Source organism: Manduca sexta, chromosome 18 (assembly GCF_014839805.1).
Source record: "Manduca sexta isolate Smith_Timp_Sample1 chromosome 18, JHU_Msex_v1.0, whole genome shotgun sequence".
Lineage (NCBI taxonomy): Eukaryota > Metazoa > Arthropoda > Insecta > Lepidoptera > Sphingidae > Manduca > Manduca sexta.
The window spans coordinates 9,209,604-9,229,326 of record NC_051132.1 but is presented as its reverse complement, the minus strand read 5'-3'; the positions used below and the strand labels follow the sequence as shown (position 1 = coordinate 9,229,326).

The 19,723-nt window shown below is 35.6% G+C and overlaps 2 protein-coding genes across 2 annotated transcripts; one reads left to right on the top strand and one right to left on the bottom strand.

Moving 5' to 3' along the window:
• Nucleotides 1–2,041, bottom strand: LOC119189724 (the record flags this gene model as incomplete). The annotated part of the gene is given in 2 exon segments (XM_037440196.1): nucleotides 1–879; nucleotides 1,704–2,041. Coding segments are annotated over 2 exon segments (985 nt in total), but the record flags the coding sequence as incomplete, so codon positions are not given.
• Nucleotides 2,042–3,300: 1,259 nt separating this feature from the next.
• Nucleotides 3,301–19,074, top strand: LOC115456438 (serine/arginine repetitive matrix protein 2). Its single transcript, XM_037439831.1, is given in 14 exon segments — nucleotides 3,301–3,474; nucleotides 5,053–5,222; nucleotides 5,775–5,934; nucleotides 6,259–6,375; nucleotides 6,615–6,680; nucleotides 6,766–7,134; nucleotides 9,069–9,316; nucleotides 9,573–10,587; nucleotides 10,590–12,432; nucleotides 13,108–14,350; nucleotides 14,471–14,546; nucleotides 14,814–14,933; nucleotides 15,228–15,309; nucleotides 16,071–19,074. Coding segments are annotated over 12 exon segments (5,463 nt in total). The 5' UTR covers nucleotides 3,301–3,474; nucleotides 5,053–5,054; the 3' UTR covers nucleotides 15,266–15,309; nucleotides 16,071–19,074.
• The last annotated feature ends 649 nt before the right edge of the window (nucleotides 19,075–19,723 follow it).

Genomic DNA, 19,723 nt, shown 5'->3' with positions numbered 1-19,723 from the left:
CTGCCTTCATTTTAAGCCGAATATATGTTTGTTTAAGGTTTCGAAATTTTTTGTCACAGTCACTAGCACTTTCGCCTACTACAGTGGCTATTTCTTTCCAAAGTTCTTTCTTTTGTATTCTTGGATTTTTGAATTTATCTGCTATCTGAACATATGCATCCATTAGTAATCGTGTTTTGTTTCTATCCCAGGGACCTAATGTAGGACTATAGTTATAAAATATTCTTTCAAAGTATTGATGGTATTGCCATTTTATAGGCTTCCCAGTTTCGCGACTTCTCTCCAACCAGTTCAAGTAAGCTCTTTTCAAGTTCTTGAACTTATGGTAACAATTATACTCTGTAGTTCCCATTTGAGTTGCTATTTCTTTCCACACATCCTTTTGCAAACAGTCTGGACTTCTAAATTTATGTAGATTTTCAATGTATAAGCTAAGCAGCTTCCGTATTTTATAATCTTCCCATGGTTCCAATACTGATGGAGGAAGAGTTTTACACTCCTTAAATACTTCTTCACAAATATTATAATGAACCCATTTGATTTCTTTCCCTAATCTTTTCTTTTTTAGTAATCTTATGTATGTTCTTCGAAGATTCCTATATTTTTTATTACACTCATCAACAGTGGTTCCTAGATGTTTAGCAATTTCTTGCCATAGAGACTTATCTTTGAGTGAATTTTTAAACCTGTTCTCTAAACATAAATTAAGAAGTGTTTTTACTTTATTTCTGTCCCAAAAGTTATCTTCATCCTTACTTCTAAGTGGATCTTTATCAAAAGTTTCTGTGGTTTCTTGAACTATTACTGGAGCATCATCAATTTCGATATACTGCCTGTTTTCCGCTGAGTCAACAATATATCTTGCCTCTTGTCCTGAAACTAATAAAAGAATGTTAATGTTATAAGCCAAATAATTTGCATGACGGATTGAGGTCATGAATTTTATAACATTTTATGATAACACAATGGAAAGAAATGCAGTCATTAAATGGAGATATATTTGCCATTTTATGAAAGCCATGAATAATATTTGATATGTGTTACTGCCTTATTGGCATAATTTTATTGCAAAAAGAAAGTCATCCTGTAGGTCTTGGGCTAGATCCCAGTTTGGGTAAATATAGATTTTCTGCTTAGCCCCAAGTTTGGAATTATACATGTTACTAGCAAAACGTCTGACTCTTACTACATGAAACCTAACTTATCTGGCAAAATATGAATGTGATATCATATCTTCTTATACTTGACAAGAGTAGAGGCTATGTAACTGGTAAAATTAATGAAGTAATTATAGCTTACTTGCATGTGGTGGTTAACTGCATTTTATTTTCTAGAATAAACAAAGCATTGTCGCGTTATATGAATAGTCACGTTATTATCAGGGATCACACAACAATATTGACCACTTTGATCCAAAAATTCAGGTTATAGTATTCTAAGCATAAACTGAATCTGTTTCAAGGTGTAAATGATTTACAAATCCTCAAATATTTCGAATTGCCAACATGTTTGTTAGTTTTTGAGTGGAGACCGAAATACAGTTTCTTCTAAGTTTAGTTTCATAATGCAGGCACTAGGGTATATAACTATGTACAAATTCTAAGGCACAAGCAAAATATTCTATTATGAAGCTGTCATTTTCTTCACTAGAAATATAGACATGTCATAGTTTTATTTGAATAGGGTTACTATAAAGTTCTTACTTTGTTGGTTTTGTATTGTAAAATTATTGCTGCTGAATATGACATTGCTTTGATCTTCTCTTATGACGAACCAATAACTTGGGTTATGTGTGCTATTTAAATCCATTTCACATATATCTATTGTATTACTCCTTTGTAAATAAACACAACGCTCTCCAATTCAAACAGTCTGAACAGTATTTATAAACATTGGTTTTCAATAAGATAAAGCGCTTTGAAGCCCCCTCAGCACTTAAAATGTCTGTCATGTGTCAGATGTTCTGAATGAAAGAATAATTTAATTATTTTTGAGTCTGTGATAAAATATAATGTTGGTCATTTAAATGACCGGAGGGAATATAGGCAAGGACAATTATCTTATATGGGGGACAAGTTAAAAATGTTTTCAGCGGTAATAGGAGCAAGGTGTATTTATCTAGATAAGTATAAGAGGTATGAACAAATAAACGGTAACCGATACGAAAAATAAGACAGTTTCATTTGGTTTTATTTCCACAAATTAAAAAAGTTGAATAAAAAATCCTACACTGTCAGAAGACATTTTAGTATTAAAGATAACTATATTTTTGCTTATGATAGTTTGTTAATACAGTGATAAGTTATCCAAGTGGACAAAAATTAAAAAAAAAACAAAATATATAATTAGAAAAATTATATATGACATACGTTTTAGCCTATTATACAATTTTTTACATTTTTTCCGACCTACCTTATGTAAAATATTTTTATATGAGTTATTTATTCTATTAGGGATTTTTTACTATTATCGTGATAAATCTCATATTTGTTGTTTTCACAGAACTTATATTGTCCTCCATAAAATTTACCCATTTGCTACCGTAGAGCCACTCTAATTTGATGCAGTTCGATGCATTATTTTTTATACACAGAGATGGTTCTCCTTCCTCTATCCTGTCTTTATGTTATCTACCTTCCATAGAATAACCTCAGCTCAGCTTCATACATAGAATGAAAAACCATAGCGTAAACAAGATTAGGGATGTCTGACACCGTGACGCCTTATTTCCCTGATAAATCGACTAAATTATATTGCGCGTCGCAATACGGTCGCAAGTTTGGTCTCAAAGCTGTTATTGAATGTGAGCGATAGTTGTCAAAGAGCGCTGTTCAATGTTAAATATATTGAAAAGATTTATGTTTTATTCGCAATATTTTTAATTATTTTTACCTATGCAGTATGTGAAAAATATAATTGGTCTGCTTTTCCTTTACATTTATGTTTTATTAACTGTTGATAAAATTGATAAAACTCGAAAAAACACTTCAGATATTATATTTTTATAATTGTATGGAAATTTGAATTGAAGTAGATAAATAAGAGACTGTCAAATCCATTCGGCCCGATGTTACCCGACGCGGTGATAGCGCTTGCTGCCATATACTTTTCGTGTTATTGTGCTTCCCGCTACCAGCCGACTTATTACAGATTTTCAAAATATTACCCCTAGTCTTAAAGAATTTAACCGACTTCAAAGTGATATTGATTTAAAATTATGAACTAATTAGACGATTATGAATATGAGTGTATCGGGCAACACTAAATGGACACGATGATAGTTATACAAGCGTCGGGGTCAATAGGCGGCAACCGCCATTTGTATTTTTGTTCTTAGCGTTTGTTGGTGATAAACAAATTGGTGAATTTCTCAATTGCAAGCTGTGCTAATTACTGATTTTTGTTAGTTCGTTTTGTGATTCACATTTAGCTAGAATATAATGATTTATTTTTAGGACACTGAAAATTATATCGGTAAGTTTATTTGGTAGTTTTTGACAGATGCGTCGCCGGCGTGTTTTGTATTTTTGATAAACGAAGAGCTTTATTTTTTTAAAAATTTTATTTACCTTGACAAGATTGAAACTACGAACATATTGTAATTAAATGAATCGTTTTATAGTTAAATAAGAGGTTAATTACATGTGGCGGGAAATGGAATTTACCAACGACGTTTTCGGGACAAAATTATAGATTACTCTATGGTTCTCGATGTGTTTTTTTTATGTTTACTTAAATGTTTTGTGGGTAGCGTTTTTAGATAAAAATATTTTGTCGTGTTATTCATATTTTTGTTATTAAAACACAAGGAAATTTTTTCATACAGAATACACTATTAAAAATCAAAACAATGACTAGATAAAATATACAAAATACATGGTGGGGTTGCAATATTTTTTTCTTGATACCTATATAAGTTAAAATTCCATAACTTATCTAACGATGCTGCATAAGAAAAAAGTTTATGTCGAAAAAAGTAGGATTTTCTCTAGTGCAAATGCAAAGAAATACAATATTAATTGTATATGAATTGTATAATTTTGTATTGAGGGGTCTTGGTCAATTTATTTTTTCAGAAGATACAAGTTTATATTCAAAAACAGTACTGACTTCTGGTTATTCGAGACAAAATGTAAATATTAATGTCAGGTTATTAATGCTGCATGTCCTTTATGATAGATATATTAATGACTGTATCTTACATTTGAACATAGAAATATCATTCAATTTTGTAATATGTCCAGGGTGGGAATAAATTTGGTTTTTAATTATGTATTTATTATTAGTACAGTTTTGCTTGTGGATATATATCATATCTGCTTAGATACCAACCACCATACACAAGGTGTTAAACCCGCCATAATAGCCCACTTAAATGTGTCATGTTCTGGGATTAGACTGTGAAAATCCAGTTCTAACAGGCCAGCATAACTGTGTCAACTACTGAGCGGTAATCATCTCTCGCAACTTACATTATATTGAACCCCACTTCACTTACTAACAGTTGCAGTGTACAATTTTTACTACAATCTTATAAAATATGCCAAATTTGTTGATATTTTGGTTTTTTGGGAATAGGATGGGAAGGGTTGGGTGACAGATACCTGTCAGCCTGTAAAAAAAGATGCAGCAATGGGTTCTTTGTTGATAAGTATAAATTGAGTATTGATTTAAAAATATTTTGTGGAGCTCAACGTATAGGAAGATTATAGTCAGTCTATTAGAATTCATAACTCTCAAAGAAATATTTTTCACTATCAATTAAAACATTTTATATCTCAGTCTTGCTTAGTTTTGGTAAAGTGAATGACAACAATTTGACAAGGAAAGAAGTGAGGTCAAGGCAAACACATTTTCACATTGAACATGGATCATTAAATGAGCTAGATATCAATATTGCTTCAATGACAACTTAAAATAGATTGTGCTGAAAATGTAAAATAAATTATTTTAGCTTTTCTACAAAGTACTTTATTCCTATTGTCAGTATTCTGGCATTCACAATACGAAATTTGTCTTCATTGCTTTCATGTAATTTTCTCTTTTAGACAGAGATGTCAGGCGGTCGACTGGTGGTGCTTGACAGGCAGGGGCGCGACGTGAAGCAGTACCCCCTGCCCGATGGCCTGGCGACGCTTGGCAGTGATCCAGCCTGCGACATCCGTGTGATGCTGCCTACGGTCAGCGCGCATCATGCTACTGTTGTTGTGCATGCTAATCAGGTTTGACTTATGATGTTTATTCCTATATGTCATGGTATTTTAAATCTTTGTTTTGTTATTCTTTTTATTTTATATCAATGCATAGCAGATATCGATTTTTGATAATAAAAGAAATAAAAAAATTGCCTCTTATTATCTCTTTTATTAATTTTACTTATAATTATTATGCAAAAAGAAAATCCATACCAAATCATTACATACATAACATCACGCATTTATCCCCGAAGGGGTATGCAGAGGCGCAACTAGGGCACCCACTTTTCGCCAAGTATGTTCCGTCTCATGATGTGATAGGGGGCGAGCCTATCGCCATATCGGGCACAAATTCCAGACTCCGGGCTGATACTGAGCAGAAAAACCCAAATATCACTTTGCCCGAACCGGGATTCGAACCCAAGACCTCAGAGCGCTATTGTACCGGACATGCAATACAACTACGCCACTGAAGCAGTCAATCATTAATTCTTTCCAATTATTTGGAATTCTGTTCTTATTTACTTTAAAACAGTTTTATGCATTTACGGCGTCTATATTGTGTTGGTATTGTTACAGACGGTAGTGAGAAATGTGGGTGATGGTGAAACTCTGGTGAACGGCAAATGCGTGAGCATTGCTGCTTTGCGTCACGGCGACGTGATCACGCTCGGCGACCGCTCGCTGCGCTGGGAATACTCCAATCCTGATGTCAAACGACATCAATACAATGAGCCTGGTTTGTAGTTTGTTTCATTTTGCTATATTTGTTGTGACCTGGCGTGGGTTTTTGTCGCCCGTGCCGACTAAAACTTTACCACCTATATGCGTCAAACGAGAACAAAAAGGTTTCATTTTCGAAACACAAAAAATAAAACATCGGCCGTGCGCCCTCCATAGTTACGATTATATGCGAAAAAAATTAAGAACAAAGGTTAAATTGTGCAAAGATAAAATTTTTGACATTTTGCTACCTCTCCTGGCCACCCCTGCTGCTAATCATACGCGATGCCACTGGATTATGGTTAAGTATATAATAATAATGCTAGCGTGTTATGTGCAGTGGTGTTCCTGAGCCGCATGCCCCGGCGCGTGGACTCGCGGCGCGGGCGGCGCGCCACGGCGGCGGGCGGCTCGCGCGACCAAGCGCTGCAGTTACACCACCGCGGCTCCTTGCCTGGTAATTACACTCGATTCATCTATATTCATGTTGATTGGCGTAGAAACATCTCTACCTGGGATATAAAACCCAGTACCTCATCACACTCCTACTGCTACATGGTCAAGAAAGCAACTTTTCATAAAGCAATGCATTTGTTTCGGTTATTAATACATAATTATTTTCAGTAACACATAGGACCTCATTTAATATTATGCCACACAATGATTAATAAAACTAACATCATTTTCATAATCCAGCTAGCACAGGTGGCAAACAAGTGGCGATCGTGCAACCACAAAGAAGAGACAATAATGAGCAAATTGGTAAGTTTACTATATGCCAAGCTATGTCAATATCCCACTAATATTTTGAAACAAAACAAAAATGTTAATGAAGAATTATTTACAGATAAGACCCCGCGACCACAGCCGCAGTCGAACAAGCGACCACGCTCTAATGCAGACACCTCAGTAGAAGAGGATAAAACCAAACGCAAGTCTACATCACGCGTGAGCCCCAAGAATCTGTCTATGCAAACGACGAAGGCGTCTCTCTGGATCGAGTCTAGAAAGACGAGTCCGCGGAAAAGCGTAAAGGCTCGTAGTCCAAGTCCCCGTAAGTCTACCAAGGCTTATACTCCTCCGACTCGACCAAATATTGGTGTTAGAAGAGTGGTATCTGCTAAGAAGAGTACACCATTGCGTATGACTGTATTGAAGAAGGCACAGAGTGCGCACAAACTCAGAGTCATGAAGATCGAGGCGCCCGTTAAAATTGGTGAGTTTTCACTTAATTATATAATATGTTTTGTTGCTTCTTTAAAGTAATGGGAGTCTGTATTATATCCTGTGGGATGGTGATCTTAGGTTGGAATCCCAAACCTTTTCTGCTGATGTTGACCTTATGTAGATTTATCCTAGAATAAATGTAGGTAGAATATTATTTGCATTGTAAGGTGTGTGAATTATTACCCACTTAGGGATTAGTGTTGTATATGTTCAAACATGAAAATGCGAGATTTTGCGACCACTTTAAATGACAAAGGTAGTGAACCAAGTTGAAAGATTTTTTTAAATATGTAGCTGATATGTTATAAAACATTACCTAATATTGCTATTTACAGCATATTACCAATATATTTGTTTAATAGTGTTTTTGTACTATTCTTTTTGCCGGTTTGGTTATTAAAGATTACTGTACGATGTTTTTTATTAACACGTAAATTTCAAAGGAAACAATATTGCGAGGGTAAGAGAGAAATGGCAAGATAGGTCCACCCGTATTTACTGCAAACTATGTAATATGAATTCCTATTTTCGAACTTATTAACCAATTTTGATACTTGTTGTTTTTATAGAAGGATTCCTTTTTTAAAAACATTAATAAATTATAATTCCTATAAAGAATAACAATTGTACATTTTTTCATGCCATAACTTGAAGAGTATGGTAAATTGAAGTTTATTTTATAAGTGAGTGGAATGAGTCTTCTACACCCTATGGTATTTACTTTTCATGGTAAAATAAAGTCTTTATATTTATAAAGACCGGTTTCTTATTCGTGACTGGATTATCCTTAGATAAAAACATACATATAAATAGTGCACCTTCAGACTTCTTCCGGTAAATTGTTCACACATGGTTGGTTTCCAATGCCTTCATTTTGTGTATTTCCATTTGAGACGCCGCGCCGTCCCACGTGTCGTCGCTTGCGCGGTGCATTCTCAGTTATATTTATACCACGACGATATTACGTCGCGCCAACGTTGTATACAATTTATTATTGTGAAGCAGTAACCAGGAGTAACTCTTTAAGTTTCCAAACGTGTTACGTTTGCTAAAAGTATGTATGAAAAAGGGTTTTGCGTCTGTCGATTTCACTTTAAGAATATGCTTGAAAAACTAAAAAAGTTTTACTAATATTGTTTGACAATTTTCGCAAGAGACATGCACATTTTGCACAAAATTATGCCGTTTCGCATCTAGTAAGCAAGGTCGCTGATGTCATTGCAACGTTGCGTCATTTTCATACGCCGTGAGGCTGATAAGGCTTTTTGTTTAGTCGCCCGCGCAAACACTGCAACACCTGCATTTTGTGCAATGAACTATCTGCTACTATTTATACTAAAAAATATATATATTGGATTATTTATTATTATCTCGGTAGCATCTGAGAAGGTATGCCGTGTTCTATGCTTAATTTATTATTAACTTAATTTAATATTTTACATTGCTGTTATTTTTGTGGGTTTTTAATGTGTCAATTGTAAATTAATTTAAAAACAAGTCTATAGTGAATTTGTTATTTTATCGTGTACTCATGGGTACTAATTGTGTCTAGGACATGCATGATATATAGAATGAAACCTTCAATTAACCGGAAGCGGCATTCCCCGGCGCTTGCGCCGCTTGTTTGCATATAAGACATTTCTTAAGATAATTATTCATACGTTAACATTTATCTATTGTTCTATAAAAAAATAGTTTCATTTTGATGTAGATGAGCAACATTTCATCCAAAATCTAAAATATGTTTATTCTTTGATGTTAGATACCTAACGGAAATTGATTCCTTTAATTAAGATATTAAATTCTTTGTACTGGTAATTCGTTTATGGTCGTCTTTGTTACTTTGTTATAATGCGGAAGGTTTGTTCATCTCTCCATCCTTAATATCATATTTATTGTTTCTAATATCTTAAATTATTTCAGACCACACAAAACAGGCGGCGATTATGCTGATGACTGGGCACACGCCCAAGCAAAAAATATTAACGTCTAAACCGAAAACGCCTTCTTATGTGGTAAAGAAACCGAGTCCTGTACGAAAGACGCCTCGCGGCCGGCCCGCCAAGCGGTCTAAAGAAAACGTTACACCTATTGGAGTGACGCCCAAGAGAGCTAGCACCTACGAACAAACCGCTACAAGGAAGAGCAAGAGGAGCAGTGGAAACCAGTCTGTAAGTTAATGAATTTTTCAAATGAGGTGTGAGTGAAATGTGCTAATAGTTCCGATTCAATATTATTTATTATTGCTATGTTTATGGACTTAAAGTATTTCTTTTTTGGGCCACGGTTGATTTTGTTAGCATTCGCCACCATTAGGTATGACTTATTTGTATAGTGACTAATATAATGGAATATAAATGAGCCTTGTGATACAAATCAATTATTATGAAATCATTACCTTGGCATTTAGGACGCTTTTGTTCGCAGGTGACTGTATTAGAAATAACAGATTCTGATCAACAAAACACAACCGCTCGCGCCAGTAACTCATCTAGGAGGTCAAGTCAGAAGTCTTTCCAAAAATCTCCTCGGCTGCCTAATCCAAAGAAATCAGCTCTCAAAGATCCCAAAAAAAGTAATAGGAAGACTGAATCTATTAAATTCGACCTCAGCAATATAGAAAATATGCAAGACTCTAATGATGTGTTAATGGTTTCCAATACACTTCAACAATCTGAACTTGACGAAAGTATGTCCGAAGACGATGAGTTTACTTTGCGCTACTCCGATAATTCGTCAAGTCTCTCGCCTCGAAAGTCTATACATTCGCGCAGCAGTAGAATTTTGGAAAAGTCCATTGGCTCGCCAATGAGTTTGTCGCCGAATTGCGCTCGGCCTTCAGAATCACCTCGTGGAAGAAAATCATTACGTGGCAGCCTTATCGTACAGAAAGCTCTAGAAAATGAGTCAGCGCACACATCAACACAAAGTTTTGATCAAAGCACAAAGTCGGCGCCATCTGCATTTAAAACTCGTACGCTAAGTCCACGACCAAGTCAAAACATGGAGTCATATTCCATCGTCGACTTAGTTTCGATAGATTCCAATGAATCTCCAAGAACCTCAATTTATAATTCTGCTGAATCAAATGCTACTTTTGACGTGATAAATAGCACGGGACGTAAAACCAGATCCACGATTGATCCTACTTTATTGGGCTCGAGCACGCCATACGTTGGGAAAACCGGCAGACAGTCAGTCCGCTCACCAAACTCGACAGTATGTAATCAATCACAGTCAAGTCCCGAAGTCTCTCAATTAAGCGCACAAGCTAATGGCACTTATGTATCAAGCAGGCGCACAAAGTCGTTATCGACACCGGAGAACATTCATAAGCACATATCTGTTAACAGCACAAGAATATCGAGAGTTTCAAGAAACAGATCTAGACTTAATGACAGTGATTTGCTTATGATTGATGGTAACGAAAGTGATGCTTCGCCAAAACTTCCAAAAGAGGTAGTCGCGCTTCAAAATCTGTACTCTCTGAATCTTTTAACCACAATGATCAGAACAGTATTACAAGTATTCGGGATGATAGTCCGTCACAAGATGGCGTCACAACACCGGAGACCAGACACAGTCCACAGGATGTTGGCACTCCTGTATTGAATATTCAGAGCCTTTTAGATTCAAGTCACAATTCATTCACTTCATTAAATACGAGGAAAGGTAGAATGTCGCAAAGAAAAACCATTGGAGTCATTTCTGAAAACAATAGTCGTACATCTTACAAATCTAAATCTCTAAACTTTACCTCTCGTCGAACTACGTCAAGATTGCGTCAAAATTCCTCTGAAGGCTCCGACAAAACTGACGAAGGCGCCCCGCAGCCTGATAATGAAGAAACAGTAACTCCCAAAAGCGCTGTTAAGTTGGTACACGAGGGAGTTAAAAATAAACATTCTACAGCCAAAAAACCACAGTCAAAACGGTCTATTATAGATGACCTTAATCAGTCCGATATAGTGAAACAACTATTTAACAGTCCTGTTAAAAGGAAGTTGTCTCAAAGTATGACGGAATTTTCTTTGAGGCAGTTATCTGAACACGACGATGATGAGATACTGACTAAACGACCGATTACCAATACTACCCTACAGTCTTCGACGAGCAGAACGCCTGAGTACTCTATTTTGGACCAAACTGAACCCATATCTCCTGAAGTGTTTGTTAGTCCAATGAATACACCTTCAGGAAGTCCGAATTTGGAAGGAATAAAACGTTTATTCGGAAAAAATACTCCGCGGAACGATTTGGCCATTGTAAAGGGAGTCAAAAGTTTATTCAGAACGCCGAGGGCGAGACGTTCAGGACGAAACGATTTAACAAATGTATCCGGAGTTAAAGCAGTATTTGCTAAGTCTCCTAGAAATCGTTTAAGTGATGTAGCAGTGAGGGACCTGTTTGTGGAGGCTCCGAAAGATGACTTGCGAAGAGTCTCCGGAGTAAAATCTCTATTTCAGTCACAGAGGAAAAACAAAGATCCCAAAAATGATCTAAGTGATGTAAGAGGAGTAAAATATCTATTTAAAAATAGCCCTGCAAATGATTTGCGAAATGTGTCTGGTGTAAAAAAAATATTACGAAGAAACTCTCCTAGAAATGACTTGACAGATGTACGAGGGGTTAAAAAGATGTTTAAAGAATCGAAAAAACAAACTAATGATTGTGACGTGAGCGGGATCGAAGAGCTATATAACGAATCCAACCGAGATACTGATAGCTTGTTTGATCAGTTGATAGGCAAGCCGCAAATAAGGGCAGTTTACTCGAAAACGTTTTCCGGAAAGTCTATTCAGAAAGCCAAAAATCGCAAACGTAAGTCTTTGCATACATCAATTGATGTCATCACCAACAATGTTGAAGAGTGGTTGGAAAAAGAACTTCATAAACGATTACATAAAGATGCGTCTAAATCGAATGTTACCCGGGAACTAAAAAAATTGGCGACGGAAACGGTGGCAGGAAGTACGCCTATACGCAGCTCTCGAGTCCGTGACAGCACTGTATTGAAGGTTGCTCAAGGAGAGTACGACAGGAAAAGATCGGCTTCGGAGATATACAGCGCTAAGAAGTTGCCAATAAAGAAGAGGTCATTAGTGGAAGCGTCAATGGAGAGAAGCCATAAGGATGAGGGTCAGAAGAGCATCTTGCCGATAAAGAAGCGTGTGGTGGTGCATTCTACGCCTGTGAAAGGGCGCGTCAATCTCACTATGAATGCATCTGAACTAGGCCGAGTGTCTCCCATCGCGCCAGACCGCACGCGAGCTGATGGACCAGATATGTGAGTTTATTACATTTTATATCTTAAGTAGTTAAAATATTAAATATATTTACAGTGTATAAGTCCTGTTGATTGATGACGTTACAAACCGATAATAGTTATCCATTACAGTTAGAAATTTACTTTTCTTTTTTTGTTTGAATTCAGCACATCAAAATTTCTTTAAGAAATATTGCTATAGCATGGATGTGTATCATATCGATTTGTAAAACTGTGTCCGGGCTGAAAATACGCTTACAAGTAACTGTAGGAATGAAGAAAATGGACATAAGCGCAACGTTGAACCGGCTTAGTCGCCTAGCCAGCAAATTTACTGATTTTACTGGTGGTGGTATGTCTTTTATATGTAATAGTACGCCTGGGTAGGTACGGCCGCAATGTATATTTCAGCCGCCAAGCAACAGTGTATTATATATACTGTTGTGTTCCGGTTTGAAGAACATTTGTAGCCAGTGTAACTACTACTGACTAACTACTGGACGTAATACGACATCTAATGTTCCAGCATGGCGAGCGAGTGGAACACTAAACAATACTTTGTAATTCAAGGTGCTGGATAGTGTTTCTACTGTTTATGGGCGGTCGTATCAGTTACCATCAGGCGAACGGCAAGCTCGTCTCGTCATTCAAAGTAATAAAAAATGATTTAATATATATTTATACATTTTATTTCAGTGGAATGGCTGAGACATTAGAGATACCGCAAAACAAATCAACATCAAATGGAACAAGAAAAACCGACGACGTCCCTACTGTAAATGAAAAAGTATCTCCTAAAAAGACTCGTGCCAAATCTAAAGCAAGTCCACCTAAACTCAGAACTACCAGAAGTCGGAAAGATAAAACTATTAATCCAGATAAAACTAAAAGTAGGGTCTCGCTTGTTGTGGTTAAAAAATCGCCAGTCAAAGTAGTTTCTCGGACTACACGAAATAAAAAAGAGGCTACAGCGACCACAACAGAGGAAATAAAAAAATCTCCAAGTAATCAAAAGAAAACAACACGGAGGCAAAAAGTCTCTGAAAATCCAGAACCAAAAATGACGCCAAAGAGAACTACCAGAGCTAAAGTACAAAAAGCGAGCGTTATTGTAAGCAAACCTTCTCCACAGCTAAAACCGAGATCTGTTAGAAATGTCGTTGTTGAAAAACTTACAGAGACATCCAAGGATACTAAACAGATTAAAGAAAAAACTAAAACTTCCCGAAAAACAACCAATGACTCGACTAAAGAATCTCCAGCTGCAAAAAGACAAACTCGTGCTGCTGCGGCTATTGAACCCAAAACCAAAGGAAGAAAAACAGCGAATATGAAAGGACAAATTCAAGCGCAGGAAAACCCTTCAATTAAACGTGGACGTAATACTAATAAACAAAATATTAACGAGCAGGAGTTAAAACAAACGGCTGCTAAAGAGAAAGCAGCTAAAAGTAAAACGGACGCAAATAATTCCATTCCAGAAAAAAAATTAAAGACGAGATCAAAAATAAAAGTTGTAGAAGAAAAGAAAGAAAGCCCTGTGAAAAAGCAAGCTGTGTCAAAAACGACTAGAGGTCGCGGAAAAAAATTGGAGCCACAGTCCAGCGTTCAGTCTGAACCGACAAGACAGGTACGAAGGACGAAGGTTGAAAGTCCAGTTATATCTGAAGAAAAAGGCCGTAAACGCAGAACAAGACTTGAAGAAACGGTACCATCTAAAATCACGCGGGGTAGAAAAAAAACTATAGAAACGACGGAAACAGAAACTGCCAACGGGCGGCAAAAGCGGTCAGTGGTAAAGGACAATAAAGTTGAGATCAGTAAAAGTATGCAAAAGGGGGAAGTCAACAAAGTAACAAAAATAATGAGATCTAGGAGGGTGATCGAAGAGGTCATGGCGTTGCAGAAGCCAATGGAACAAACTACTAGAGGGAGAAAGGTTAGTTAAATTACTATTCTTAAAAGTCGTAACTATAATCAGAATATTTTAAAACTCTCTCTCTCTCTCTCTCTGTAGGAAGATGAAAGAAAGTATAGTAAATATTTTGTTTTATTACAGAGGACTACGACAGTGGAAAACGCACCAGATAACAAACGTTCAAAGAAATCAAAATCAGAAGTATCTCCAGTAAAAGGTTTGTATTGTAATTTTTACCGAGAAACCTGTTTATTTGCCTCTAAGGGTCTGTATGTAAGCAGCATAGATACAATACTTACAATTTATACTTAATTTCGTAGGTTTTTCTACAATCAACGAATCTTATCGTTTCCCAAAAAGTTCTCTTTGCAGTTAAAAGTTGGTAGTTTCAGGGTTCGCACGTATAATTAAAAAAAAACGTTAATAAAAATGGAATTTCGTAAATAGTGACGATTTTAATTACATTTATACGGAACATTTCTAGAGGTAACCAAGAAGCAGCCAGTACGTAAGAAGACCAATAGTACTAAGGCGTCAGTTAGTGTCGTCGCCTCACCGTTGAAAACAAGAGGCAAAAGCACGAGAGGAAGAAGCGAACCTGAAGGTAATTAATTTACTTTTAATTTTATGTCGATTGTAGATTTCCCTTTTTGGTATTTTATTAGTTAGACTAGTGCCTGTAAGGCGTGTCGATTCCGGTTTTTGAATGGCTCAAATTAAAATAGGGTCTATCACTGTGTTAGCTGCCTTTTATTTTGTTCTATAGTTTTTGATGTAAACTACTATAACAAACCTTTGTTCCTTTATATAACATATTATCTTAAATAATATTTATCCGAATTTTCGTTATGACTTATAATTTGTTGCTATTTACGTGTTTTTATTGATACTATTCCAGAGCCGAAGAAGTCTGCCGGTCGCTCTCGCAGGAGATAACAGTTACTTTCGCGCGACATTTTACAGTACAAATGTAAAATAAGGTGAGTGTGACGCGTATTGAAAACTTGAGGATTTCTTATTATTTTTGTTTTAAAAGATTTCATAATGTAAAATTTTAGTGATATGGAGACTGCGACATACACACTTTTTGGGTTTTTAATCTTGTAACGCTAAAGCACTAACGATTGTGAATGAATGAACGAACGTGACACATTTGCGTTGGTCACTATAGCATTTTGCACCTTATGTATGGTGGTTGCTATCTGGGTAGATACAAATATCGTACCACTAGCATCAAACTGCTAACGGATAACGCTTATCGCTCGAAAAATTAACACATCTGACGTGTGCACGTCTCCCGCTCCCGCTAGTCGCCGCCATTGCTCACACTTGCTCAGACGTGACCGAGCAGCTGGTGTGTGCCGAGTCGCAAGGGTGTATAGTTATACACGGGGGGACATTTGTCACGGCTCTAGGCACACAGTAAAGTGTGTATTCCTCATGGTTGTCAATTCGCATTGAGGCCTATAAGGGCTCCGCGAACAGTTCCTAGTCTTCTCCCCTCCTCCCATCCTATGAGGTTTCCTTGTCCTTCCCGCACACTTCCTTCCCAGCTGTCCCCTCCCAACTTTCCTCCAGGACTGCAGTCACTAAGCCGGGGATTCCAGTATCCCATTCGCGGGTTTCCCCCGGTGTTGACTGCGGGGTCCGATACCAATAAAAAGGGTGAATAGTCTATTGTTTCGACGCTGTACGCGTTCATTATCTTGTCACACCGCTAAAAAGACGTTTTTCTTTTCAGGCGCACCAAACATACACGTTCATTGGAGTGTCGCATAAACTTAACTAAAGTAAGCTATAGCGTTTTAGTATGTGGATGTAGACGCATTAGAGTCTCTGGCAAACGGATCGTAACTCATTTATAAATTTGACTCAACATAATGATTTGTTTTAATTATGATATTATTATTTGTGACTAAAATAATTGTTACGAATGTTTTCTTGATTGTCCCCATATACTTACACGTGTTACTAATAAACGGTTCATGTTACGACTGTAATAGTTATTCAGTGCTTTGTCTAGGCGTGTTGAATGCCATTTACTGTCGGAGGAAGGTAGTCAAATCATTGTACAACTATGATAGACGTACATAGCGATTATTAGTATGAACCTTAGATTTTGCTATCATAATAATATATGTGTCCTCAATTTTTTTACAGATATCCCATGTAAATTATCTCTAAACAAACTATAAAAAAAATATATATTATGAACCTTTGGGATCAGTTTAAATTTTTTTGGATCAGTTTAAAAGTTGTTAGCTCTGAAGTGCCCACAATTCATAAAAAGTCATCTCAGAGAGTTATTCTTCACAAAATAAGTTTAAAAATTGTAGTTAATGGGTCTTTGTTTTATAAATCGTTAAAGGGATGCATTTTTATAGATAGATGTATACATTTGAGTATCGATATGCCGTATCGATAGAGATATAGTTTTCATAGAACTGGTTCAATTTTATAGAATTTAATATTGACAGTTAAAATTTTGTGGAATAGCACGCATATTTGATGCACAAGAATATACTTATATTTTTGAATGCAGATTGAAATTTTTTAAATATTTCTAGTTTACCAAATAATATGACAATAATAATATTATGACAACTCAATTGAGTACTTTGTTGACAACAGTCAACACAATAAAACTGGATATATTTAAGGAAATACATATTTTAATGAAACGCTTTTGATAAGCAGATTAATAATTATTTAAACATGTGATTTTTATTTCATTTGCTAATTTGAGAATATTTGCTTTTTACCAACATCATTTTGCATTTATGTAAAACATTTTAAAATACTAGCCTATAGTTAGATATCTTTGTACCGGCAATGTGTGTAATGCAGGCATTCTATATAATGCCTAGACAATTTACAGATAACCTGGTTCATTCAGGCAAAGTATAAAATATTATGATTATTTTTGCCAGTTACATACTTTATCTGGCTAATGTGTATAATACCCAGCCATTGTATGGCTTACCTGCTGGTCCACCAGCAATGAGTAAATAGATTTTAGCCTGTATTTATCAATTTTATGTAAGTATGTACTTACAATTATTCAAGTTGGTTAGGTTAGATTATAACTGTGTACATGTACAAGTAATAAATATATTTTAAGAATAAAATTCCTTTTACGCACATTATCCGGCTGCGTATTAAGTATTGTATACAATGGCTAGCCAATTTAAAAATCAATAATATTTAATACATTGTCTAGAGAGCCCAGGCATTCTATGCATTTTCCAGGCATTTGATAGAATACCGGACTGTACAGATTGCCGTTAACATCTATATATAAAGAATACTGTGAACCTCATTTAGGAATAAAAGTAGTCATATTTAATTGATATTTTTCAAGCTTGTTAACGGTTTTTAAGAAATCTAAAACAAATATGTTCACCGAGAATTTTTTGGTACTGTTTTTTTTACTAGGAAACTGTTTGCGTTAGATATTGTGTTTACAATTGCACTTTCATGTAGTACTAGGCTTTTATTGACGTGTTATATTAGTATTCACATCATGATGTCGGTCTATTGTAATTTGTATTTTAATTTTATCTGTAATATTATTTAAGATTTGTATGTGTAAGATTGCACTTTTAATGCGATTGTTTTTTTTTGGGTTTCTATTGTTTGTTAAACGTATTGGTAAATATATCTGTCATGGTGCATGGACCATTAGGGTCCCTTATGTATGTAAAAATTAACAAAAAATATAAAAAAAGACAAGAAATAATTGTGTAAGTCACTACATAGTACATAATATTATGTTAATATTAGCGCATACAGCACAAAATTAGCTTTGTAGTTATAAAACATTTGCCAAATTTATATTATGTAGAATAATTGTGTACTTGAGTTGTATTTATAATGAAACATGGCACAAACTCAGTATTGAAATATCTTGTAACCATCCTCTATTGATATTTCTGTATCATTTCCTTGTAACCTTTATTTATTACAGTACTGCAGATCTTTGAAACTAACATTCCAGGTTTTCTTTAGCTGGAAACATCAGATTCTAGTACCAAGTTTCTTTATAGACCTACTTTGAATGCCTAACTATGATGTATAATGTTAATCCTATCTCCAATGATTAAACAGCCGTAACAAATAATATTAATTTCTGTTTTGTAATAGATATTATATCTATACAATACAGTGTGTCAAGCAAGAAGGAATTAGCGTTGCATCTGATTTTACTTTGATTCATACAAAGGTAGCGATTAGGACCGTTCAATCGGTTATTCATCGATAGTTATACATAATTCTTAAACATCGAAACTTATGATTAAAGTGACTTCACAGTGAATACATTAAATGTTTTTGGTTTAGCTCATGAACAAATGTTAAACATGACTATTGTGTAGATTTAAATTATGAAATCCCACGAACAGTGGTGGTGTCAAAATAGAACTACGCGATTCAAATCAGAAGATAAGCGCGACAATTTCATTAATTTATACAACTCACGACTACAACTTAATGACATTGTGATGACTTTAGTGTAAAACAAGATATATTTTAATATTTTTCAGTAAAAACTCATATGTATTCGTTTAACAATCGGTTATAAAACTACCTTAGGCATGCGACGAAGTTGCATTGGTGTCTTAACTCTTGTCCGTTATCTTCTTATATGATACGCGTACTAATTACTTATTATATAGATTAAATCGGAATTGCTATTTTACGAAAAACATTGTTGAATACTTTTTTTTTAAATAAATAATGTATGATTATTTGGTTGTTTTATTCTACTGTTTTAGAGCTTGTATCCAAGCTGTGTCATAATGAGTGTGTTGTGTTGTTAAAATGCTTTTAATATACATTAATTTATATATGAATAGACAGCTAATTGCAGGGCCCTTATTCTGTACGTAGTGTAAACGCGTAACGCCGTGTCATGTTATCTTCGAGAAATGTGCGTGGAATGGTATTCTGTAAGCCAAAGGACATTGTCGAAAACGGCCCCAGAACCAACAAAGGTGTGACTAGCACCATAATTATTTATGTATCTATACTATTATATAAAGCTGAAGAGTTTGTTTGTTTGTTTGTTTGTTTGTTTGTTTGTTTGTTTGTTTGTTTGTTTGAACGCGCTAATCTCAGGAACTACCGGTCCAAACCGAAAAATTCTTTTTGCGTTGGATAGCCCTATGTTCGTGGAGTGCTATAGGCTATATATCATCACGCTATACCCAATAGGAGCAGAGCAGTAATGGCTCATCTCAGGAAATACCGGTCCAAACTGAAAAATTCTTTTTGCGTTGGATAGCCCTTTGTTCGTGGATTGTTATAGGCTATATATCATCACGCTATACCCAATAGGAGCAGAGCAGTAATGGCTCATCTCAGGAAATACCGGTCCAAACTGAAAAATTCTTTTTG